Source organism: Dipteris shenzhenensis, chromosome 10 (assembly GCF_047967505.1).
Source record: "Dipteris shenzhenensis isolate YYH24624 ecotype China chromosome 10, Dip_SZ_1.0, whole genome shotgun sequence".
Classification (NCBI taxonomy): Eukaryota; Viridiplantae; Streptophyta; class Polypodiopsida; order Gleicheniales; family Dipteridaceae; genus Dipteris; species Dipteris shenzhenensis.
The window spans coordinates 1,288,338-1,314,989 of NC_141605.1; the positions used below are offsets into that span (position 1 = coordinate 1,288,338).

At 45.3% G+C, this 26,652-nt stretch overlaps 1 protein-coding gene across 1 annotated transcript in view; it reads right to left on the minus strand.

The window, feature by feature from the left end:
* The window catches only part of EMB1441 (zinc knuckle (CCHC-type) family protein), a 162,524-nt gene that overhangs the window by 116,951 nt on the left and 18,921 nt on the right, over window positions 1-26,652 (minus strand). The window contains exon 2 of the mRNA XM_087380832.1: window positions 1,917-2,029. Within this exon, the coding sequence (XP_087236958.1) occupies window positions 1,917-2,029 (113 nt within the window). The remainder of the gene's footprint in view (window positions 1-1,916; window positions 2,030-26,652) is intronic.

Genomic DNA, 26,652 nt, shown 5'->3' on the forward strand with positions numbered 1-26,652 from the left:
TGGTAAATGCGCAGTCTACAGGGACGGGATAGCACTCATTAGAGAGTTTAAATCAAAACCAAAAGACTCTCAGTCTTAAACTGATGTAAGGCCAACTATATATATGGGTGTATGTTTTATCTAGGCTACAATATAGGTACTCTCTAAATAAATGGAGCTGCTTTTGCACTCCTTGGGAGCTGCCCTGCGCCCTCCCTAAGCTGATGTACTAGATGGCTTTCATGTTGTCCCATAGACCTCTTGGTCCCCCGTGGACGTTAATAGACTCTCTCTCTCTCTCTCTCTCTCTCTCTCTCTCTCTCTCTCTCTCTACATACATACATACATCCATCCATACATATTTACATATATATATATATATATATACATGTATGTATACATATATACATGTATGTACACATATGTATATACATATGTATATATGTATATATATATATATAGAGAGAGAGAGAGAAGAGAAAGAGGGATCACTTGGAGAGGAAGGCAGGGATAGAAAAGATTGACGATGTGGTATTTTTTTAAGTACAAGTTTAGGACTTCATATGACATGGGAATCTTTCTTTGATCTCTTGTTTGTATATTCTGCAAGTCGCCAAAACCGCATCTATGCCGAACCTTCTGTATTGCATTTTACAACCTGTTTTGTTCTCTGAATATTCCACTGCTAATAGATTCTCATTGCAAATGATACAATGCTGAAGATCATTGTTGAATCGGATGAACCAATTAGTATTGCTTCTCACTGTCAGTCCCCATTCTCCAAATCCTGGTCTCATTTTCTTTAGTCCACATGAAAGTGAATCACAAATCCAAACACCACTATACCAATGTTATGGTGCTTTTCCTCTGCATCTCTCCTGCTCACCAGTGTAGAACCCCAAACCTTGTTCTATTGACAGCAACATGAAGTGACAACAGCAGCAACTCCCTCAGTTCTGCTAATCACCTACGCCCGAATCACTCTAATTTGCCTTTAGAGTCGACCACTGTTACTGAGCTTCAAAAAAACGTAAGACAAGAAAATTATTGAGCGGAGATAGCATATCAAGGTCAGAATGAAATTCAGACCAAGGGACAGATTTAGAATGTTTTGTCTCCCTTGTTACTTCATATGCAGCAGGCATCCTCCCACAATGGTCAAGGTTTCTAGCTCTGATACCAGTGTAGCAACGAACACACTGAGGGCTTGTTTCTTGGCTCACCACCCAGTCATGAGTTCTACAAGAGCACCCTACATATTCCTTCTTTTCTCAATCTTCTAGACTTGAGCTCTCTACAGAACCCTCCCTCCAAGCCCAATGCTTACATATGGATTTCTCCCATGATGCCATGTGTCCTAAAGAGGACCTTATCACATTAGCCCTCTCATGGGCCTACCTATGCACCCTTGAATTAATGCATAGACGGGGATACTCCTAGGTATTAGCCCTCGTTTCCGCAAGCACTATCAAGCCCTCTGATTTCCCCCTTGTACTGTCGTCTATTATGGCTGACATAATAGTCACAAAGAGAAATAACCTTTCATTAATGTGTCCAAAAATCCTTGAGCTGAGGCTTATATAGATGCATGACTCATCATGACTAATAGATTGCACCAAATGGGTATCCTTATGTTGGAAAACAAAAGAGAGGAGTGAAGAGCGGTGGGGAGGGGAGGAAAATCCCTGTTCAAGTTTGATGATGTATTAGCCCCTAATTAGGGATCACATGATACAGGCCGATCCTAGCAGAGAGGAAGCAAAATCTGATTTAATGAATCATTCTCCATATCGTCACAGCACATTTTGCAAGTCATACTGTTAAAAGGTGGTGAGCTAGTAGTATCTGATTGGTTACCAAGTTCAAGAATACATGAAACAAGTAAAAAATATTTTTAAATGACGTATCATAACAAAAATAATTTAAGACAACATTACCTAGCATACATTGTGGTGTGCAAGCGTATCCCACTCTCAATCAGCAGCAAAATCTTTTCACTTTCCCCAGATTCGGTCATACCACTACTCTTCATCAGCTTGAAAACATACGTCTGCAATAATTATGTCCAAAAATATATATATGTTAAATGTCGCAGAAACTATAGCTTGGTCAGCTATTTACAAGTAGCAAAACAAATCATAGAATTTCCATGTCACATACGTCATCAATTGATTTTGGCTTCAACCCGATAAAAAATCTTATCAAACATGTCTCAGACAGTAACAGTGAGTGCTAAGGTTTACCTAAAGAGGCGACTCTCTAGTGATGTGAGATTGAAAGTGGAAGTCTAAAAGAGATGCATATCATGCATGATGGAATATAGATTGCTTTGTGAGAGTTTGTTTGAGTGAAGCATCCTTGAGTGAGTGTAAGGTCTGTCTTTGTAAGGTTCTGGTTCTGGTTTACTGCATCACCTCCATTTGAAGGCGTCTGAAGCTGAGATTACCATCACTGGTGCTGCTGCCCAACTATACAACCGAAGAAGATTTCAAAGCTCATATAAGTTGTTCTAAGAAGCATCACCAGCTCCCTATCAAGTGCAACTTGTTGATCATACATGCCACATCATCAGATGCTTGCACAATCATCAACTTGATTGATACGTGGCAGTGCCATGTCAACACTGTCACATTAGCACAGTGCCACATAAGCACACACACGCTACCGCTCTAATACCAAATGTGAAAAACTAGAAATCGAGAATGCAAATGGGTGCAATGTATGCAAAAAAATTATGTTGATTGGTGCCCTCCAATAGGAGCAGAGCGCCCTCATGAGAGTACTTGTTTCTATTTGACCTATATGCAAGGGGGTGTGTGTGTGTGTGTGCGCGAGAGAGAGAGAGAGAGAGAGAGAGAGTTTATTAAAGTCTTCGAGAGACCGATGGGTCTATGAGACTATTGTAGGCTATCTCATCGGCTATCCATAGATGCCACTTATACCTTGGTATGAGCCTTGTAAGCCTAGTTATAGTCAGTTAGGACTATTGGCACAGTTAGTTTATGTACCAGCTAGGTCAGTTAGGACACTTAGTCCAGTTAGGGCCGTTAGCCCTAGGGTTTTGTTATGTTGGCTCACCCTTGAGCCTCCACACTTCAGTTTTGCAGCAATCTATTACAGCATCTCATTTTTCTCCATTGTGCTTCCATTTTTTAGCTTCCATTGCTTCCAACACCCAACAGTGGTATCAGAGCAAGTCAAGAATCCATTCCCTAAGCCATTGACAGCTTTCTCAAGCTGTTTGGCAGCCTTTTGAGCCCTCATTCTTGCTGATTTGCTCAGTTTTTCGAGGTTTTCTACACATCTGTGAGGACCTGTGACCTCTTGGAGCATTTCTGTCGCGGGAACTTCACTTTTGGCACGAGAAATTGTTGTTCTCGAGCTTTTTCTACTGAAAACGGTGCATTTACTGCACATTACTTGCTTGCAGTATCTATACGGAAACCGTACGGAAGGATGGGAGACTTGGTGCTTCACGCAAGCTTTATCTGGTTCATAGTGATGTTTGTGGACCCATGAGGGTTGCAGCTCGTGGGGGATTCTACTATTTTGTTACTTTTATTGATGATTTCACAAGGTACACTTGGATTTTCGCATTGAAATCCAAGTCTGATGTTTATTCATGCTTCAAGCACTTTATTGCCTTGGCTGAGAATGAGAGTGGGCTGCACATTGCTCACATTAATACAAACAGGGGAGGTGAATACATGTCAAAAGAGTTTGCTGTTTTTTTGGCTTCCCGTGGCATTAATCATTGATGCACGGTGCCTTATACTCCTCAACAAAATCCCGTGGCTGAGCAGAAGAATAGATCAGTGATAGAAATGGCCAGATGCATGTTGAAAGGCAAACATTTGCCTAATAAGTTGTTGGATGCAGTCATGTGTGCAAATTACATCTTGAATAGATGTCCTATAAAGGCATTGCAGACTATCACACCTTATGAGGCTTGGATGGGTCGTAAGCCTCGCATTTCCCACATAAGGACTATTGGATGCTTAGCTTATGCTCATGTGCCTTCACAGAGATGCAGTAAGTTGGATGATAAAGCTGTTAAATGCATTTTCCTTGAGTATAGTTCAGAGAGCAGGGGCTATAAGCTGGCAAGTTTTTGTCAATCGGGATGTTGTGTTTGATGAATCTTCCACTATGCCTTTGCTGGACTGTCAAAAACAGCCGGTTGTTGATGCCCCAGACATATTTGATAGCTTGATGCCTTTGTTTCCATCCGATGGTCGGGATGATGTTCCATCTGAGGTTGTCCCTCCTCCATCTGTTGGTCATTTGCAGCCACATGTGCATGCAGAAATTCAGCCTGATATGCCTATCATTGATCAGCATCATTTGCACAGGGCTCTTGACCTAGAAAGAGCAGCAATTCAGGCCCTAAAAAGGTAACCCGTTGGCTCCTTGACACATTAAAAGACAGCAAACAAGATACTCCTCTACCAGGCCGTACAAGAGTGGCTGTCCGGAAAGAGCACGCTAGTTTTGTTGCTTATGCTTTGGTTGCTACAACATGCAATGAAGAGCCATTATGTCATCAAGATGCCTTTCAGAATGATTGTTGGATGAAGGCCATGCAAACTGAATTGGATTCTATCCATCAGAATGACACTTGGGAGTTGTGTGATTTGCCTTATGGCCAGAATGACATTGCAACTAAGTGGGTTTACAAGATCAAACGGAAAGCTGATGGTTCAGTGGACCGTTACAAAGCCCGTCTTGTTGCTAAGGGCCATGCTCAGTAGCATGGCATTGACTTTGAGGAGACTTTTGCTCCCACTTCCAGGATCACTACCATTCGCATTGTTATTGCCTTTGCTGCCCACTTTCATTGGCAGATACATCAGCTTGATATTAAGACAGCTTTCCTTCATGGGCATTTTCACGAAGAGGTCTATCTTTCCCAACCTCCTGGCTTTGAGGTTGAAGGTTCTGGAAGCAAGGTATGCCGCTTGAAAAAGGCCCTCTATGGATTGAAGCAGGCACCTTGGGCTTGGTATTTGAGAATTCATTCTCATTTGCTCACACTTGGCTTTCAGAACAGCCCTATATAGTATAGAGGCTACCCTTTACATCCACAAGCGTGGGACAGATTTGCTGATTTTAGTCCTTTATGTGGATGACATGCTTGTAACTGGGACACATGCTCAGCAAATTGCAGATTTTAAAATTGATTTGCAGCAAACATTTGCTATGTCTGATCTTGGTCTTCTGCACTATTATCTGGGGCATTCAATTTGCTAGCAGTGAGGGGGGCATTTTGATGTCACAATCCAAGTACATTGGACAGCTTTTGCAGTGCTTTCAGTTTGAGGATTGCAAGCCAGTATCCACACCATTAGAGACTGGTTTTCACTTCTCTTCTAAGGATGGCAGCGGTACATGTGATGTCACCCTCTATCAGCAGGCAGTTGGTTGTTTGATTTACCTATGCCATACGAGACCTGATCTACAGTATGTTGTCTCACAGTTGAGCAGATATATGCACAGCCCATCTATGCACCATTGGCATGCCGTGAAGCGTGTTTTCATATATCTTAAAGGCACTCAGCATTTAGGCCTTCTTTATGGGGCTGATACTTCACTTGTCATGCATGGATTCACTGATAGTGATTTGTGTGTCACATAGTGCCAATTGTTTTATGCTTGGTACTTCATGTGTTTCTTGGTTCAGCAAGAAGCAGAGTACAGTTGCTACTTCTAGCTGTGAAGCTGAGTACAGAGCGGCTTTTACAGCTACAGTGGAGTGTGTTTGGCTTCGGAAGCAACTTGGCAGATCTTTTTACGAAGGCTCTACCTCGACCTAAGTTTGAGGCTTTTCGGCAAGCTTTAAGCTTAGTACCTTTTGTAACTTAATCTGTTGTACTCTGTACAAGTCATAGGATGCTATATCCTACATGATGAACATGTGCAACCATGACACTAGATATTTAGGTATCCTGAGCCATGTCCAGAATACTTCAGCCCATACCATGGAGGAGGCTTTGTAGGCTATCTCATGGGCTATCCATAGATGCCACTTATACCTTGGTATGAGCCTTGTAGGCCTAGTTATAGTCAGTTAGGACTATTGGTACAGTTAGTTTATGTACCATCTAGGTCAGTCAGGACACTTAGTTAGCCCTAGGGTTTTGTTATGTTGGCTCACCCTTGAGCCTCCACACTTCAGTTTTGCAACAATCTATTACAACATCTCGTTTTTCTCCATTGTGCTTCCATTTTTTAGCTTGCATTGATTCCAACACCCAACAACTGTGAGAAACCTGATACAAGCAAAGCTGAAAGGGTGGAGCTACTAAACAAGCATTAACACCCCATGCAAAATACAAAATGCTAAATGCTAAATGCTACATAGTCATATCAAAATAATCATCTACACCATCACTATCATCCTTATCATCAAATTATCTGTCATCAATATATAAGTGAAATATGCTCCAATATCACAGCTAAGGTCCTCTCTATCTCCCTCCGTCGAGGGTGATGAGGGCACGAGAGATGAAATCAGAGATAGAATGCTAACTTCTACCTGTGGGCGCGGTCCAGTGCCGTCTCTTGGTCATGGCTCAAGGGCTACAATGACCCTTGCCGGTTGCGCTCCAACTCTGAGCAAGGAGGGAATGTCCCCAGGTGTAATCTATGGAGCTACCGTGTCACTGGCTCTGGGTCACGACTGTGTTGGAGGCCTATGGGATGGGAGTCTATATGGTCCAACTGGAAAAACTCGGTGATAATGCTCCGAGAAGAGTCTACTAGGGTGCACTGCTCCTGTCTCTGCGATCTAAGTAGACGCTCGGGGTGTCTGACTGCCTCGTGAACGAAGGCAAGCAAGCATCTTTGGTCAGGAAAAGAGAGGAAGCAGGGTAACAACCCAGAGCAGTCTCTGAAGAGAGAATAGAAGCACCCTCGAATCTCATAGTACATTGGGCATCTGAAAATGAAATTTTGGGGCTTTTGCGGTATTTGCCCTATTTTTGACTCCATTTCAACTCCAGCATTGGGATTTTGGATCTATTGCTAGCAGATTGCGAAATATTTTCAGATTTGCAGGTTCTTTTGTCACATTTTCCTAATTGCAGCAGATTTGGTCACATTCGCAAAATTATCGCTTATTTTGGGGCTTTTACCAATTTTCCCTCTTTTTGGCATAATTGCCCTCTCAAAATTTGGGGCTTTTGCCAAGTTTGCTAATATTTGCAGCATTCTTTGCTTGACATAGCCAAATTTGGGTTCTATTCGCATTTGCCCTTTCATTTGGGCTATTTGTCCTTTGACATTTGTGGCATTCAGCCACCATTTGGGACAGATTCAGCTCAGATTTGACATTTGCCCAGCTAGTCATTTGCAAGACAGCTATTTGCAAGGGGGTCCTTTGCTTGGATATACCTTTTCTTGCAGGTCATTTTGGGAACAACTTGTGCATTTTGCTCAGTATTTGAGCAGCCATCTTAGCATTGACACTTTGCACACATTTGCTGTCATTTTTGTCTAACATTTGCAGCAACAAGCAGTCAGATACTTGGGCAGCCAGCTCTTTGCATTGTAGCCTTGACGCTGTGACACTTGCAGAGTACTTTTATTTTTTGGGGGATTTTCATTTGCAATGGCAAACCATGAATCTTTTGGGATGCTTGTTGCTGAGGACAAGCTTGATGGCACCAATTATCCAATGTGGTCGTACTTGGAGCACCACCTGTTGGCTTTTGGGGAATGTATCTGGATCGGAGACTAGACCTATCTCTTCATCACATGCACATGCATCCACTCCTGCTACTTCTGGCTCATCTACCACTACTCCCTCTGTGCCTGCCATTGCACCTCCAACACAAGAACAAATTCGTTGGGATCAGCGAGATGCACAGGTACATGCAGTGATTGCCATGAATTGCAAGAGAGTTGTTATACCTCACATTTGGTCTTACAAAACAGCCAAGGCTGCATGGGACACTTTGGCCAGTCTTTATCACATACGCAATGAAGCCAGAGTTGCTTATTTGCGCAGGAAGCTTGACAATGGTAAGATGAATAAAGAGGGCAGCATGGATGCCTATTTGACACAGGTCAAAGACTTCAGAGAGCAGCTCATCAATATTGATGAGGTTGTACCAGACTCACACGTTGTGTCTACCACACTTGATGGGCTTCCTGACTCATATCAGGGATTTGCTACAACACTTCGACTAGTGGCCATGGGTAACCCCAACCGCTATTCTTTTGATCAGCTTGTTTCCCTACTGCTGTAGGAGGAGCAAAGTCGCCAAAACAGGGCTGCTTCCACTCATGTTGATCAAGCCTTTGCTACTGATCACAGGGGCAAAGAAAAAGGGTGGGGAAATTACAGCAAGCCCAAACCTACATCTGGTACCTCATCCTCTTCCTCTCCTACCGATGGGAAGAAGAAGAAACGCTGCAATTATTGCAATTATTGCAGGAAAACAGGTCATGACATCTCTGAGTGCTGGAAGCATATTGCTTCCGAGAAGAAGAAGCAGGGACAGGCAGGACAGCAAGGTCTTGTTGTCACAAATACTCCAGCTGCTAACGTCACAAATACAAAGGCAGCCAATCTTACTCGTCACCACAATGTCAAGTGATACCATTCCACTTGTGGAAGTTCAGTCCATTTTTTTAGCAGCCTACACTCCGCAACAAAATGGACTTGCCGAGCGCAAGAATAGAACAGAAACGGAAATGGGCACGTGCATCCTTAAGGGAAAGATTTTGCCCAATACATTCTGGTTGGATGCGATATGTGTGCCAACTATGTGCTCAACCGAGCACCCACTTGGGCATTGAAAACCATGACTCTCTATGAAGCATGGGCAGGTCGTAAGCCTTCATTTCTCACATGCGAGTGTTTGGGTCTCTTGCGTATGTGCATATGCCCTCTCAGTTGAGGCAGAAGCTTGATGATAAGGCTGTGAAATGCATCTTCATTGGCTACAGCCTCAAAGCAAAGGTTACAAGTTGTTTCAGCCTAGCACATGCAAGGTGATTGTCAATAGGGACGTGATTTTTGCAGAGCATGGGGTCTATTATGCCTTTCACGGATATAGATGATAACAGATTTCAAGGCAGCTTTGCAAAAATCTTTTGCCATGACAGATATGGGCCGGTTGTGCTATTACTTAAGCATCTAGTTTGCATATGTTGAAGGAGGTATAATGACGAGTCAGTCCAAGTACATTGGACAGCTCTTAGACCGCTTCAAGTTTGAAGATTGCAAGCCAGTTTCTACACCATTGGAGCCTCGCTTTCGTTTCTCCTCTGAGGCTAGGAGGGCACCATTTGATGCCACCCTTTATCAGCAGGCTATAGGCTGCCTTATTTATTTATGTCATACCTGGCCTGATCTTCAATATGCCATCTCCCAATTGAGGTGTATGGAAAGCCAAGGCAAACAGCTTCATTAAAGAGCTTTGCTAGGATCGGGGCTAGGATATTAATCCTATAAGCAATGTATTCAATGCACGAGCAGCCAAGCACTTCTTTGTGACATTGCAGGTTGGGGCATATGAGCCAGAATGGAATGAAACTCTTATGCCGTTTGGGTTATGTACCGCATTTGAGTTTCTCTGATTTTGAATTTTGTGAGCATTGGGACTTGGTTTCTTTGCCACATGGAAAGAAAGCATTGCCATGTAAATGGATCTACAAAATGAAGGTCACAGGTGATGATGTGCCTAGGTACAAGGCCAGTTTGGTCGCTAAAGGGTTCAAGCAAGAGAAGGGTGTGGACGTTGATGAGATATTCTCTCCGGTTGTGAAGATGACCACACTTAGACGCATGCTTGGACTAGTGGCATCAAAGGATATGGAGCTTATGCAAATGGATGTCAAGACAGCTTTCTTGCATGGGGATTTGCATGAGGAAATTTACATGGTGCAGCCGGAAGGCTTTGAAGAAAAGGGCAAAGAGCATTTAGTTTGCAAGCTGAAGAAGAGTCTCTATGGTCTTAAGCAAGCGCCTAGAGAATGGTATCAGAAGTTTGATGCTTTCATTCGGTCCCAGGGTTTTAGAAGGAGTGAAATTGATCATTGCCTCTACACTGAAAGAGCTAAGGATAATAGCCTGATAATCTTGGCACTATATGTGGATGATATGCTATTGGCTAGCAAGAATACTTATGAGCTAGATGCATTAAAGGCCAAGTTGCATGAGGCCTTTGATATGAAGGATTTGGGACTTGCAGGTCATATTCTTGGTATGCGCATCACGCGTGATTGGAGTAGGAAACTCCTTTGGCTTTCACAAAAAGAGTATGTTACAAAAGTATTGCAGCGTTTCAATATGGAGGGGGGGAAGGCAGTGAGTACTCCATTGCCTCCATATGTGAAACTGAGTCATACAAATAGTCCCAAATCAGATAAGGAAAGGGCCATGATGGCCAAGGTTCCTTATACATCAGCAGTTGGGAGTCTTATGTATGTTATGATAGCTACTAGACCAGACATTGCATTTGCAGTGGGAGTTGTTAGCCGGTATATGGCTAATTCAGGAAAGAGGCATTGGGAGGCAGTTAAGTGCATCATGAGGTACATGAAGGGTACCAAGGAGATGTGCATCTGCTTTGGTAGATGAGACATGCGTGTACTTGGGTACACAGATTCAGACTATGCAGGGCATGTGAATAGTGGAAGATCCACTTCTGGTTATGTTTTCACCTTTGCAGGTGGTGCAGTGTCGTGGATGTCTCGCGCACAGAAGTGCGTTGCTTTGTCTACCACAGAGGCTGAGTATGTTGCAGCCACAGAGGGTTGCAAGAAGGCTATATGGCTTGATCGGCTAGTGGGAGATTTGGGGATTCATACAGGTGTACCGACATTGCATAGTGATTCCATGAGTGCTATTCAGCTAGCACATTCAGCTAGCACGAAACCCAGTCTTTCATGCAAAGACCAAACACATTGAGGTCAGGTACCATTTCATCAGGGAGGTACTTGAGGACAAGCGCATAGAGCTTGTCAAGGTTCATACAGATGATGACCCTGCAGATATGCTGACGAAGAGTCTACCTAGTCAGCGGTTTGAGTATTTTCGTGTATTGATGGGCATTGGATAGTATGCTCACTGGTTGTTCTCCCTTAAAGGCACATTGTCCTTTAAGTGGGAGCTTGTGGGGGTTAAAGGTCACTGTGCCTTTACCCCGGTTATGTACAATACTCAAATACATATATAAATGAATGAAAAAGAAGATTAGGGTGTTCTGCACCCACCAAAACTTGTGTGGCTCTCTATTTCAACTCTCCCTCTTCTGTTCTTGCTTCCGTTGAGAGCACTCTCACGCTAGAGTCCCCCGCATGTGGGAAGCACGTAAAGCCACCTGAGGAGGTCCATCTATCAAGACCGTTTTAAATAATGAGATGATGCATCCTGCCTAGATCTAACAATGCCTGCCCAAAATATGTGATCGAGGCCCGCCTATCAGCTGAGACTCGCAACATGCCTGCATTCTCTAGGTCAATGACTGGTAGCAAAATAGAGTCATCCCTGAAGTCGAGAAGTAGTACTTGGCGTGCTTGCGTTTAAGTCCCCAACCAGGAGGACTTTCCTGCAACTTGAGAGGTCGACAATGTCCTAATAGAGAGCTGCATATGGCATGCTTGCATTTAAGTCCCCAACCAGGAGGACTTCCCTGCAACTCGAGAGGTCGACAATCTCCTAACAGAGAGCTGCATATGGTGATGTCTCTCTCTCCTCTCGGATATCTCTAGCAAAATGGGAGGTCTCGGGGGGAGTAGCATACTACAACAACGAACAAATCCTAGTTGTCCGTGCATCGAATCCACATCTAGAGAAATCTAGAGATTGTGTACTGAGATGGTCCCCAAAAGAGAGGACCTGTAAAGCACTGCTTCTCCACCAGACCCTCGCACTCCTCCTGTGTCCCCCGTCTCATCTTTGTAAGCATCCTCCCAGGCGTACCCACTGACAACTGGTAGTGGACGCTCCGGACTCTAATGTGTCTCTATATAAAAGACTATGTAACAACTTGTATAAGATTCTGAGAAGTTCCTTGGTTCTGACCATAAGGTACCATTACAGTTCCAAATGGTACAGGACAGGGTCTCGGTAGCCTGAGTCCCATAGACCCCGCCCCCCTACGTGGGAGGGGTGGGCAGGTGCCCGACAAAGACATGTATGGAGTCGTTCATCTCGTACCACCGCCCACGTCCCATCCTTGTAGGCATGATCCTACTACTGTAGTAGAGTGTGTCTCTCCTCAACCTGTAGGGGGGTGAGATCCTCATCCCATGGAGATCGATGGCTAGTCTCGCATGACTGACCTAAGTCGTAAAGCAGTAAGTCGTGCCTGAGCATCGCACAATTGTATAATGAGGGACTGCTCTCAGTCAGGATCTCTCCCCACTCACCAAGCCCTCTCAATCCCGTGCTCTGTTACCCCTAGAGTAGTGACCACAAATGTAGTCGCATCGCTCATCGGTGTGGTCTCGGTGCGTCGGATGCCACGGACCCTGATGTTGAGAGCCTTACTTGCTCTCTGTTGATTCTCCATGAGAGTGGCCGAAACAGTTTGTAAGAAATCCTAGATTTATTATATTTAGAAATGTGCTAAGGAGCAGAAAGAAAATAGCAGAGAACAAGGAATATTTGTATTGCTTGAGTGTCTGTAGTGTTTCATCCATACAGTTGGGCCTCTCTTATATAGAGAGTGAAGAGTCACATGAAAAGGTCTGTACTCCAAAGTGTATGTGCATGAAGAGGTGCATACCCCTTGTGAAGAGTCTGACCCTTGATGAGAGGGTACATTACAATGGGAGTGTCTCTTCAATAGAATGTCTCTTGTGAAGGGTTGTGCCTCATAGGAAGTGTCCCGTCGAAAGGGCATACCCTTCCACAAGTGTCCATTCATCAAACCATCCATAAGTCTAAGGTATAGAGAAAGGAATACATCACAGATAGTGACATCCCCTCCCACTCAAAATAAGACCCTGGTGGAGATAATGAACTGATGTAGAAAATATCACGGTAAATTCTGAAAATACTGCTGTAAAATGTCAGGGTACTGCTGTAAGTCTTCATCAGATTGCCAAGTAGCGTCGGAGTCGTCTAGATCTCGCCAAAGAACAAGGAATTCTGTGATAAGTCGATGTCGTGTCTCTCGCTGTCGATGGTCCAGAATATGCTCAGCAATAAGGAGAACATAATCGTCTTCAATTTCTGGGACATAATCACCTGCAGGAGGAACTGCTTCATCACCAATGCATATCCCTGTGTCGATCTCCTGGTCTCATGATCTCCAGCATAGTCACTGTCACAGTATCCATGCAACCAAGGAGTGGTAGATACTCTTCCCAAGCTGATAGGCGTGACTGAATATAATGTCGAAGCATTTCTTCCAGAACTTGGTTGACTCTTTCAGTTTGGCCATCTGATTCTGGGTGGTAGGCTGAACTGAACAGTAGAGTTGTACCCAAAGATTCTCGTATGCGAATTTGATGATAACCTAAACGAAGATCAATCTTTGAGAATTGTGTTGCGTGTAGAAGTTGATCGAAGAGGTCATCGATGCAAGGCAATGGATACTTGTTTTTTGTAGTGAGCTTACTGAGGGCTCAGTAGTCGATGCAGAGGCGCATTGATTTATTCTTTTTTTCCACAAGTAGTACAAGAGATCCGAAAGGGCTGCGACTGGGCCGAATGTAACCTTTGTCGAGTAGTTCGGTCACCTGTCTTTGGATTTCTTCATTTTAAGTGTAAGAACCCGATAAGGAGGTTTCGACGCTGGATTACTGCCGGGAATAAGTTCGATTGGGTGATCCACTGGTCGTCGAGGTGGTAACTGCTTTGGCAATTCCTGTGGAAAAATATCCAGGTAGGGCTGGAAAAAAGGTTGGTTGAGGTACTCAGGAGGATCCTTTGTTGGTGTCTCCTCTACTGCCGTAACCAACAGAAGTGAAGTCTTTACTTGACGTTTACGAACCCACTTCTTTACTTGTAGGACAGAGGCAACTGGGGTTGAAGGAGAGTCCCTAGAACCAGTTAGCTCAATAAGTTTTCCCTGGTGGACAAACTGGATAGTATGGCTATGAAAACTAATTGATGGATCATAGTCGTAGAGCCACTGTTGTCCAAGTATGACATTGTACCGAGAAAGAGGCATGATGTCGAAGTTCAAATTGTTCGTATAATGTTGGATATGAAAAGAGAAGTTTTTAATCCTGGTGTTGCACAAGAAGGTAGTTCCATTTGCGAGTTCAATCTGATAGTCCATGGGACTAGGACTGGTAGTCAACCGAAGTTTATCGACCATAGAACTAGCTAGGAAGTTATGAGAGCAGCCACTGTCGATGAGGATAGTGACCGTTGTTCCACGAATCGATCCTTGGACACAAAGTACTTGAGTGGCCGGGGAGGTTCGGGGTTGCTGGCAAGGCTCATGTGGATGGTATTTGCCATTCGAACAGCTTTGCCTTTCTTGTCTTGTGCTGGAGTAGCATCTTCTGTTTGGGAAGTGCTAGGTTCCATATTGGAAGTTTGCTTTGGTCGCTTGGGACAATCGAACCATCTATGGTCGCCTGTACAGATGGTACAAAGTCCTTCTGTGCTGGAGTTGTTCTTCTTGTCAGTGGCCGCACCTTTATGTTGGGGATGACAATGATGACTTTGTGAAGAAGAAGAGGTGCGATCCTTGGAGGAGTGCTTCTGTTGGGATCCAGCATACGATTTCTGAGACTAACGGGGATCTTGAGACTGTCGTTGACCTTGATTACTCGAGTTTTTTTTGAACTTGGGGTTATCTTGAGGGCAAGCACCCTTGGCCATAGTAGATTTCTATGTTCTATTAGAACTCTGCTTCCCTGTGTTTTGAAAATTGGTAATGCGCTCTGCGTAAGCAATAGCGCCAACTGTGGTGGTGATGTTTGCTTTGAGGACATCAATGCGTTACGAGGCATTTAGGCCTGAGATGAAAGCATGAAGGCAATCATCATTAGTTAAACCATCGATCTCCAGCACCAATGTGGTGAACTGAGAGATGTAGGAAGACAGGGAGCCCGTTTGCTCCAACTGTCGGAGTTTTGAACGTGCATGGAAGTCCGAATTGGTAGGTATGAATTGCTTACGGAGCACGTGTTCAAAACGTTCCCAAGTTAACACACTTTTGCCGTCCTTTAAGCGTCATTGCCACCATAGGAAAGCTATATCCTTGAGGAGGGAGGCTGCCAGGGCAATCTTTTTGCCTTCAGTGAGGTCAACGGTATCAAAGTACATGCATAGTTTTGCGAGCCATTGGTCAACTGTTCGGCGATTTCGTTGACCAGTGTAGGCTTCCGGAAGTTTAATGTCAAGTCTTTTAGTTTTGGAAGCTTGGAGTAAGCGGTAGAGGGCACAGAGTTCAGTGTTTTCTACCTCAGGTGGGAACGAGTCCACATAGTCGTCCGGTTGCGTCACGTCATCCTCTGTATGTGTGGTACTACGAGAATCTTGCAGTTGTTGGACTTTTTGGACCAAGTTGGAGATGCTGTCCTAAAGCTGGGAAATTTAAAGATGAAGTAGTGCTTCGCCTTGTAAGTTGACTTCAAGGGTCTTTTTTGGACTTGAGCCACTGATCTCCGGAGAGGTTGCACGCGAGCGTTGCGACATATCTGAGGTCCCTATGAGAAGAGCACGAACCTGCGCTCTAGTTTGTACCATTCCTGGAAGAAGATCCAGACTGCTCCCTGAGGTTGCTCATGTTGGAGGGGGCAGGTGAGGCAGGATGGAACCACATGTGGAAATCTAGTAAAGGAGGTCCTATCTGAGGTAACACTGGTGATGCCAAAGTGGGTGTTACTGCTCGTGAGAGTACATGGGTAGGTTGCAGAGTCCACGGATCTGAGAAGGGATAAGGAGCTGCTGTCGGGAGTGGAGGATATCCAGGAGAAGGAGTACCTTCAGAGTGTAAATACTATCTTGGGGAAGGTACAACCTGTGCAGGAGGATATCTGGGAGCTGAAGGAGGTGGAGAGTACCCTAGAGATGCTGAAGCTGAGGGGTAAAAGTCTCTCCAAAGATGGACAGCAAACTCGTGAGGAATATCAAGTTCTGGGTATCTACGTGTCTCGTGAAACACAACTTGGATTGTGCTGAGGAAGTAATGTAATTGAGGTGCCTCACGCAGAAGGTATAGGATGTGGTCCAAGTCACTGGAAGGGCACGTGACACAGAAGACCCACGATGCAAAAGCTCCGAAATGGGCTGCTTGTGCAATCTGAACACGATATGGTGTGATAGATGATGCCTGAGGTGTCCTTGAAGGGACTGAGGCATTACCAAGGGTTTCCATGCTTTAAGGAGGAGACGTCCATTTGCTGTAATTTGATAATGAGCGGCAAATAACAACATGAAAGAGAATCCTTAGGAATAGAATGGAAAGAATCCACCTGGAATAGATTAGATCTGCCAGACTGTGCTAAAAGCGTGTACCAGCGGTGGGCTTCGGGCTGGAAAAAGTACAGCATCAATTGCGAGTTGAAGGAGGTCCTGATGTCGAGTTGGTAGAAGACAATAATCAGGCTTCAAATTTCGAAATTAGGGTTTGCTGTAGAGGGAGGCGGTTCAGCGACCAAACATTCCGGTTGTGGGCAGAAATATGTCACCAACAATAGCACAATCAACCAGTTGGGGCTCGATCTGTTGATAGAGGCGAGATTTTCTTGTACAAGAGGGGCTGGCTGAGGGAAATTTGCTGTACAACAAGGCCTCTGTTCGCAGGCTGAGATGGCGAGGTGAAGAGATCTAGCAGGCTGTGCAAAGATTGGCGTTAGGCTGTCACTCTTCAGGGCAATGGAACGCATCCATGGCTGAGCAGAGGCTGGCAAACAGATAGAAAGGCTGAGGGAAATTTGCTGTGGGAAATTTGCTGTACAACAAGGCCTCTGTTCGCAGGCTGAGATGGCGAGGTGAAGAGATCTAGCAGGCTGTGCAAAGATTGGCGTTAGGCTGTCACTCTTCAGGGCAATGGAACGCATCCATGGCTGAGCAGAGGCTGGCAAACAGATAGAAAGGCTGAGCGCATGATTGGCGAGACTATGAAAGGCCGCCAAAGGCTGAGTAAAAACCTGCAAATAGAGATCTGCAAACTTGACGTGGGCTTGAAAAGAAAGTTCTTGGAGATAAATAAGACAACATTGAAGACGAAAGATAGCTGAAGAAGAAATATATATCACCAAAGGAACTCAATACAAGAGAAGAGATATCTGCGAAAGAAACTGTGGAGGGAGCGAACAGCAGTCCTCCAGAGCAGTCAACTGAAGTGGGCTCTGCACTAGCTCCACAAGTTGGAACTGAACCAGATCTGGGTCAGCAACCTATTGCCAGAAGAGCAAAGGTTTGCTGCAGATCTGCAAAGAAGGGCAGCAACAATAGAGGAGTAAGTTGATGCTGATCTGGAGCAGCTGCAGGAGAGGATGATGGAGCGGAAGCAGAGGAGGCAGAGAAGTTGGAGAGGATGCAGGAGCAGAGGCAGAGGAGGCAGAGATGCTAGAGAGGATGCAGGAGCAGAGGCAGAGGAGGCAAAGATGCTGGAGCACAGGTGTGCAGCAACCTGTTCCAAAAGTGATGTGGTAGCCAGGGGGCTACTGCCTTTTATAGGCCTGACCCAGGAGGTCGGCCAGTTCCTGGTCGGCCAGTTCTGGTCGGCCAATTCTGGTCGGCCAGTAATGGTTGGCCATTTTTGGCCTTTCTCGCCACTTGTTTGGCCCTGGCCTTTCTGGCCACTTGTTTGGCCCTAGCTTCTACGTTTGGAGATTGCCTGGCTTAACAGGGCTGGCCAACAGAAACCGGCAAGGGAGGGGCAGAATCGGCTTGATAAACTGTACGGAACAGCAGGCGCGACTTTTGAGAAGAGGGCGCGACTTACGAGACGCCAAAAACCGATTTGTGAAGGCTGCAATAACTGCTAGGCCTTGCTTTTCCCAAAAATTAAAGGTTGGGTTACTTGGATGCAAGGGTAATCTTGGGTTGGGCCTTAGGTTTAGGGCTGGTTGCCCTTTTTAGGCCCTCTAGGTACCCTTTTGTAGGGTGGTGCTTGGTGCCAAAAGGTGTGCCTATTCTAAGGGGTGTGACCCTTGGAATAGGTGTACCTTTTCATGAAGGGGTGTGACCCTGTTTTAAAAAGGGGTGTCCCCACACGAAAAGATGTGTCCTTTTTCCCATGATGGGGTGTGTCCCTTGGGTGAGGAGTCAGAAACTCTTCATCAAAAGGTGTGTCCGATGGTGGAAAAGGTGCGTCCCTTGGTTTTGGGACAGCCCAAGCACATCAAGAGACACGATTTTTGTCGTGTCCATTCACATCAACTCGTGATGTGAGGGAGATGGAGAGGCCACTAATGACTTTACGTGGGGTTGGCGCTAAAAAATTTCACACTCATTCTCTCCATCTCTTCCATGCACAACGTGCGTGGATATCCTTCTAGCGGAAAAAGATGTATCAGATAGGCGCTAGAAGGTGGGGGGCATTTCCTACAGGCAAGAGCGAAATTTGCTCTGATACCACTGTAAGAAATCCTAAATTTACTATATTTAGAAATGTGCTAAGGAACAGAAAGAAGAGTGAAAATAGCAGAGAACAAGGAATATTTGTATTGCTTGAGTGTCTGTAGTGTGTCATCCATACAGTTGGGCCTCTCTTATATAGAGAGTGAATAGTCACATGAAAAGGTGTGTACTCCAAAGTGTATGTGCATGAAGAGGTGTGTACCCCTTGTGAAGGGTGTGACCCTTGATGAGAGGGTACATTACAATGGGAGTGTCTCTTCAATAGAATGTCTCTTATGAAGGGTTGTGCCTCATAGGAAGGTCCCGTCGAAAGGGCACAAGTGTCCATTCATCAAACCATCCATAAGTCTAAGGTATAGAGAAAGGAATACGTCACAGATCGTGACACAGTTGCTTTCGCAAGTTCCCGTTTGGCCACATCCACCATCTGGATGTCTCCTCAATTACAGATTGCATGCTCACACTCAACCACTGATGTACTCCATGGGACTATATAGATGGCAATGACCTCCTGCCGGAGCTGTGAAACATCCTGCTTGAGCCCCTAATGAGGCCAGCTTGCTCCTGAATAACGCAAGCCTGCTCCTGTATAACACGAGCTTGCTTCTGGGTGAAGCAGGCTTGCTCCTGTGTGAAGCAAGTCAACTCCACCTCTTCGTAGGGCACTCAGGTTTCTTTTCGCCTCCTTGAACCAGCTCCCAGAGCCCCTTGTGTAGGAACCAAACCTTGAGTTGAAGCCTCGAATGAGTATAATTCGCTCCACTCAAGTTGTCCTCCTTACTTGTGCACGCGAGAGCCATAGAAACTTGATCTACCTGAAACTCGAGAGCCATAGAAACTTGATCTACCTGGAACTCTTCCTTCCTCGACACCTCTACATCTAATCCTAACAAAAGAAAAGGCCCCCACTAGATCTATATGATCTTGGTCAAGACACACGCGATGGTTTCATCCATATGCGATGCAATAAGGGTGGGTGCGATTTGGGCCGAAATGATACCCCATTGCTTAACCCTTTCATTGTCCACGCCGTGTGTAGGCCACCCAGCCGCCTCTTGCACTAGTCAACAGCTCAAGATGGGCACAGATCTGCACCAGAAGGCCAAGCAAACAGCCAACCTCTGCTGCTAATCCTCTTGTGGACCTTGGATGGGCTTTGCTGCTCCAACAGCCACCAAATTACCTCGAAGGCAGGATGCATTGAAGTAGACGCCGTAGGCAGAGCGCAACAGTTCCACTTACCTCAAATTAGGTCCAAAAAAACTTGGCAAAACAGCCCGTGAATACTAGCGCCTGCTAAGAAGACTGCCGCCCAATGGAATGTCCTCAGAACTATGTCGTAGTGCCTTCAACACACATGCATCTAGTGGCTTCCCTCTCTTGGTCCTTGGCCAACCTGCCTGAAATATGATACCGTGTGAGAGTTGTGTGATAGTTGTGAGGTGCAAAAGCAAACAGAAGAAAGAGAGAGAGAAGTAGAAGTAGAATTTATTAGCGTCCTCGGGGGGCCAAAAATGACCCATGGGACCCGTCTCAGTACAATGTAAAAAGAGTCTCCTCAAGGAGAGGGGTCAGGAGTGTATGAGTTCCTGACGATAGGTAAAAAGATGAGTGACAAAAGAGAGAGAGAGAGAGAGAGAGAGAGAGAGAGAGAGAGTTTATTAAAGTCTACTAAAGACCGATGGGTCTATGGGTGGAGCTACTAAATGAGCATCCTAACCCATGCTAGAAAACTGTGTAGGACATAGTGAATGTCATCATCAATAATATCACCATAGTCATAGTCCTCACTAACATCATCATCATCCTAGCAGATATAGCCTAACCCAAAACAATACAGCACACACGGCATGAGACGTCAAAGTAGGCCCGGTGACAGGCTACGCTATGCAGGCATAAAGCTCATGATAGAACGTTGTCTGCTATTTGGAAGTGTAATCTGCCCTGACCTCCTGGCGACGGCTCTGCGCCTGACAAGCTCCACAGTGACCCATGTCAGCTGTGCTCCAGGTTTGAACATGGATGAGATGTCAACTAGTGTGATCTGTGCATCTATCCTCTATTGAGTGTGTTGCGACTCGGTCTTGAGATCTCTGCCTCTCTTGCTATCTGTGATCAGGGGGGCAGCATGCTCTGGCTGGAAGAACTCCATGATCACACTCTGAGATGAGCCTGATAAGGATCTGATGAGACGCTCTCTATGTCGAGCAACCTCATGAATTAAAGCAGCGAGGCACATCTGGTCTGGGTATGAGAGAAGTCTGGAAAGGGGCCCGAAGCCGTCTCTGCAGAGGCAGTGGTATGGTCCACGAATCTCGTAGTAGACTAAGCAATGATCTCATGTCAGTCACAGTGTGTGCAGATACGGCTCTCTCTCATATCCCCTCTACTCGTCCACTCTCAATAAGGAGTCGATGTGATGAAACACGGAACTGCCCAATGGCAATCCTAAGCGAGTGTGGTAAGCAGATATGAGTGTACCTTGGCGGGTCAATGAAACCCTCCTCGAAGATGCGCAAGCAGTGATCCCTATAGAAGATGAGCTTCACAAGAAGCTCTCTCAGTGAGGACTTGAATGTGTATAGCTTAGAAGGTCCTCTCGGATGATCAGGTTGAACTCGTTGCCTTGAAACGGGACAAATGGGACGTCAATGCTATACTAGAAGGGTGGCAGCGGCATCTGTGGAAACCCAATCTCTCGAACTATCTGCATGTGTGTGCATACCAGCATCTATGATCATCCTCGGCTGCTAATGCCATAGAAGAGGACAGCGCCAACCAGGGAGTCTGCGTCGCCCTGCAATACAAGAGCCATAATCGTGCACACTGTATAGAATGCCGCATCTAACTGCAATGAAGATGCCCTGAACTCAGCCTGAACGATCTGATGGGGAACCGATGGCTTCCTACGGATCATCCGTGATAGCAAGAGGACCTGTAATCACTCCACTCGAGTCCACTCTGTATCGGAGAGGTCTAGCCCCCAACAAGGGCTGCCATACATGCCTGCGGGCTGGACCAAGAAGTCAAAGAGGACAAACCTTGGTCCGTAGGTCCTGAAAGTGTGAGCGGAAGCACGGTCTCTCCAATCGAGCAAGAGAGGCGTATCCTCTACTCAGGTGGGCCTGCATCGCCAGTCTTATCATGAAAATAGCGCCGGAGAATAGAACCCCCAAGTATGTGTATGATGAGACAATCTCAACCAGTGACTTGTCAAAAGTAAACTGCTCTCTGTGCATAGCAGCTTGGGAGGTGTTGACGATCATAACCTTGGTTTTACCCAAGTTGGCCTTCAACTCATGGGACTGACAAAAAGCCAATAGTGCATCTAGGTGTCTCTGGAGCCCCTCTGCGGATGAAGATAAGAGCACCACGTCATCAACATATAATAGAATCTAGATCAAGGAGCAGTAAGAGAGCATCCAACCCCCCCTAGGGTCCCCATAAAAGACTCGAGCTCGTCTATATAAAGGCCAAACAAGGTCGGAGAAAGGGGGCAGCCTTGTATGACCGCGATGGTGCTCATGATCTCATATGTCCATCCACTGTCCATCCGTACTCTACAAGAAACCCCCTCGTATAATGCCATAACAGCCCCAGACAATCTCCTAATCATGGCCCAATTCCTATAACCGCCTGATGAGACGTGCACGTGGCACTATATCAAAGGCTTTGCAGAAATCCACACAGCAACAATACACGTTGCTTCCGCGTCCTAGCCTCCTCATGACACTCCTGAGTGTAAGTATGTGGTCCATGGTCCCATGATCACGCCGGAACTGTGCCTGCCCCTCTACCCTAAGTCCTTGCATCTTTGCATAGAGGCTGACCTCCATGTCAAGTACTAAGGCATATATCTTCGACATGACATGCCCGATCATAATGGTCATGTATTTTTCTGGGCTCCCCTGTCTTGTGAATAGGTGTGATAATGTTGAGGGTCCAAGTGCATGGGAAACCGAGGCAAACTGCTTCATTGAATATTGAGGCTAGGATATCAATCCTGTATGCAACAAACTCGGTGCATAAACCCTCGTGGTCTTTCGCTCGGCTATTATGAAGCTTCATTACTACGTTCTTGACACCCTCCTTAGTGATTAGCATAGCAATAGGTGGGTCGCGGTATGTGCGAGAGATCAGGAGTGGGCTGATTGGGGATATCATATAACATGCGGGCATAGGTGTGCCAAATCTGAGTATCTGTGAGTAGTGAGAAGGACCGCCGTTCAAGGAGCCTCCGCCAAAAGTCCTTGAGTTGTTACTAAACAAAATGTTCCATAATTCCTCCTCATTTTGATGAACGAAAGCTCGTTTCTTTTGGCAGACTAGACAACTGTACTCACGTATCATGTCAAGTTCACTCGGGAGGCCATGATGGGTCTCACATCAAAGTTGTTGGCGAAGAGCCTTACACTGGTCATCATACCAGCTATTGCATGGTACAGTCCCAAGAGGCGATGGACGATTGCATCGTGTTGTGTACGCGAAAGCGTGAAGGACAGCCTCGTGCAGTGAACAGCTAATCAAAGATCACCCCTTGATATCCATGGATGAGGACTTGACACCTCTACAGATAGAGGAGAGACGAGTCCTCTTACAGCAGCGGGATACGGCCCGCAAGAAGGGGAAGTGGGCAATAGTGCGGGATGGATGCCTCATCATCAGCCCTCATCGGACATCTGACTGCTCTTCCACATAGGGAGGCGGGGTTGTTACAAAAAGAGAGAGAGAGCAAGAGTGCTGAACGTAGTGCTTGCAATAGAAGAAGTGACCAATACAAGAAGTGGGATGGGTTTTGTCTAAGTGACAAAACCTTATCCTTCACTAACCGTAGTTATTGAACTAACTGTGGTTAGGGGAAAAAACCTCTAAATAAGGGAAAAGTGCCCCTAACCTACTTATTACATTACATTGGTCACTGCTGAATTATAATAATAATTCTAACACCCCCCTGCAGTGCCAATGTCATGTACAAGGAAATGATCAATCACCAAAAGGAGATAAGTTCAGGGCACTGCGAAATGCCTCAAACTTTTCCCGTGGAAGTGCTTTGGTGAAGATGTCTGCAACATTGTCATGTGTTGACACATAGATCATATTGATCTCTCCTGCATGCAACTTCTCTCTGACATAGTGATAGTGAACCTCAATGTGCTTCGTGCAAGCATGAAACACAGGATTCTTTGCCACTGCTATAGCACTCTGACTATCAATGAGAGTCGGAGAAGAACCCTCCAATGAAAGATGAAGATCAGCAAATAAACGACGCAGCCAAACACATTCAACTGTCGCTGTGAAAGCTGCCCTGTACTAAGCTTCACATGCGGAGGTAGCCACTGTAGACTATTTCTTGCTCAACCAAGAAATGCAAGCATGTCCTAGGAAGAAACAATTCCCACTGGTGGACTGCCTAGTATCATAATCTCCAGCCCAATCTGAGTCACTGTAAGCATGCATCTGCAAGTCACCCCCCCTGGGAAACATCAAGCCAAAAGACTTTGTACCTTGCAAGTAACGGAAGATGCATTTTACAGCCTGCCAATGCATAATCTTTGGGCTGTGCATATACCTGCTCACCTGAGAAACTGAAAACTGAATATCAGGTCGTGTATTGCAGAGATAAATGAGGCATCCAACAGCCTGACTATAGAGTGTGACATCAATTGATTCACCCGCATCATGCATTGTAAGCTTCAACCTCGGCTCCATGGGAGTGGACATAGGCTTGCAATCATGCAAGTTGAATCTGTCCAAGAGCTTTTGAACATACTTGGACTGAGACATAACAATGCCACGTTTCTCTTAAATAAACTAGATCCCCAAAAAGAAATGTAACAAGCCCAAGTCTGACATATCAAATGTAGCTTTCAATTGGGCCTTGAAATCTGCAATTACTTCCTCATTTGATCCGGTGAGTAGCATGTCATCTACATAAAGAATGATGACCAGAATATCCCCCCCATCCTTCTTGATGTAGAGGGTACTCTCAGTTGGACTATTGTGCAGCCCCTTGCTGGTCAGAAAGGCATCAATTTTGGCATACCATGCACGTGGGGCTTGTTTCAGCCCATACAAAGCTTTATTCAGCTTGCATACCTGAAGTGCATTTCTTGAAATTTCAAAGCCCGAAGGTTGTTTGACATCAACCTCTTCCAACAAGTCTCCATTATGGAAAGCTATTTTAATGTCCAACTAATGAACATTCCATTCAAAATTTACAGCAATGGCTATAACTAACCTGACGGTTGTCATCCTGGATGTAGGAGCAAAAGTCTCCTCATGATCTATGCTCTTTTTCTGAGCATATCCTTTTGCAACCAGCCTTGCCTTGTACCGATCAATGGACCCATCTGGCTTTCTTTTGACTTTGAAAACCCACCGTGTACCTATGGCATTCTCACCTGGTGGCAAATCCACAACATCCCAAGTCTAATTTTTATGAATGGACTGCAGCAACTCATCGTGCATGGCATTCATCCAATGCACATTAGCTTTTGCTTCTTCAAATGTCTCAGGCTCCTCCTCATCAAGAAGAGTACCTGCATAAGCTGATTCAACTGAATGAGCTCCCTCCATGTGCCTTACTGCACTACGAGTTCTGCTAGGCAATGGAGCTTCAAGCCTACTCTCCCTGAGAGTCTGAAGCAACCAATGCGGGACTGTTTTGGCTGCGTGTATCTCTTGAATTTCTTGCCTGACAACTTCATCCACACCCTGAGGTTGTACCAATTCAGCTGGGGGCTGAATCTGTACTTGTGGAGCTGGCGGAGGTTGCTGTAAATTCTGATTTTCAGCGGGGGAACCAAATGCTATAGGAAGCATCCCCTCAAACACATCATCTGAAGAGGCCGGAATCTGAAATTCAGCATTTGTATGTGCAGAATTTTCAGAGAATATGACATCTCTACTGACAAAAATCTTGTGTGTGGCAGGATTGTAGAGATGATAGCCTTTGCTTTGTGAACTATATCCCACAAAAATGCATTTTAGTGCCTTATCTGACAACTTGTGTCTGAACTCCATAGGCACGTGAACATATGCAACACAACCAAAAACTCTGACGTGGTCCATTGAAGGCTTTCTCCCATGCCATGCCTCATAGGGAGTGATTGTCTTCAAAGCCTTTGTAGGAGCCCGATTTAAAATATAGTTTGCACACATGAGGCCTTCCAACCAAAACCTATGAGGCAACTTCTTACTTGTGAGCATGTATCTATCCATTTCCATGGTGGTGCGATTCTTCCGCTCAGCTTTGCCATTCTGTTGAGGTGTAAGCCTCACTGTAAGCTAATGCATAATGCCTTTTTCTTTCAGAAATGTCTCAAATTCATGAGACATGTACTCCCCCCCTCGATCTGTGCAAAGTGTCTGCACCTTGAGTCCTGTCTCATTCTCAACCATAGCCACAAAGTGTTTGAAATGCATAAACACTTCTAATTTTACTTTGAGACCATAGACCCAAGTGTAGTTGATAAAGTCATCTATGAATGTAATAAAATAGAGATAACCCCCAAAAGCAGGTGTCCTCATGGCACCACAGACATCACTGTGAATAAGCTGCAATTTTCTTGTAGCTTTCAGTACACCATCGTTCTTGAAGGGAAGCCTATGCATTTTGCCTAGAATGCAACCTTCACATGCATGAGGAGGAGGCGACTCCAAAGGAGGTAATGCATCAACCATATCATGCCTCTAAAGTGTCATTAAGCTGCCATAGCTCATGTGCCCATACCTGGCATGCCATAACTCCGCATTGTGTATCGCAGCAGTGGGAGTGCTAACTGATATTGCAAGTTTCATATAAATCAAGCTGAAAAAGACCCCGATACAAAGTGCCAGACAACCTCAAAGCATATTCATTTTCTTTGTCTCTGACTGCACACTTGTCATCATCAAAAACAACCTGAAATCCTCCTCTATTGAGTGAGGACACTGAAAGCAAATTCTTCTTTATACCTGGCACATAGAGTACATCTGAAATTCTGAAATCTGTGCCATCAGTGGATGTGAGAATAATATCTCCCACTCCACACACTGAATAAGAAGAATTATTTGCACGTGACCTTCTTCTTGGTGGGTGAAGAATGCAGAGTTACAAACAGATTTTTCTTGGAAGTGATGTGCTTTGAAGCACCACTATCAAAATACCAAGTATGTAGTGTCTC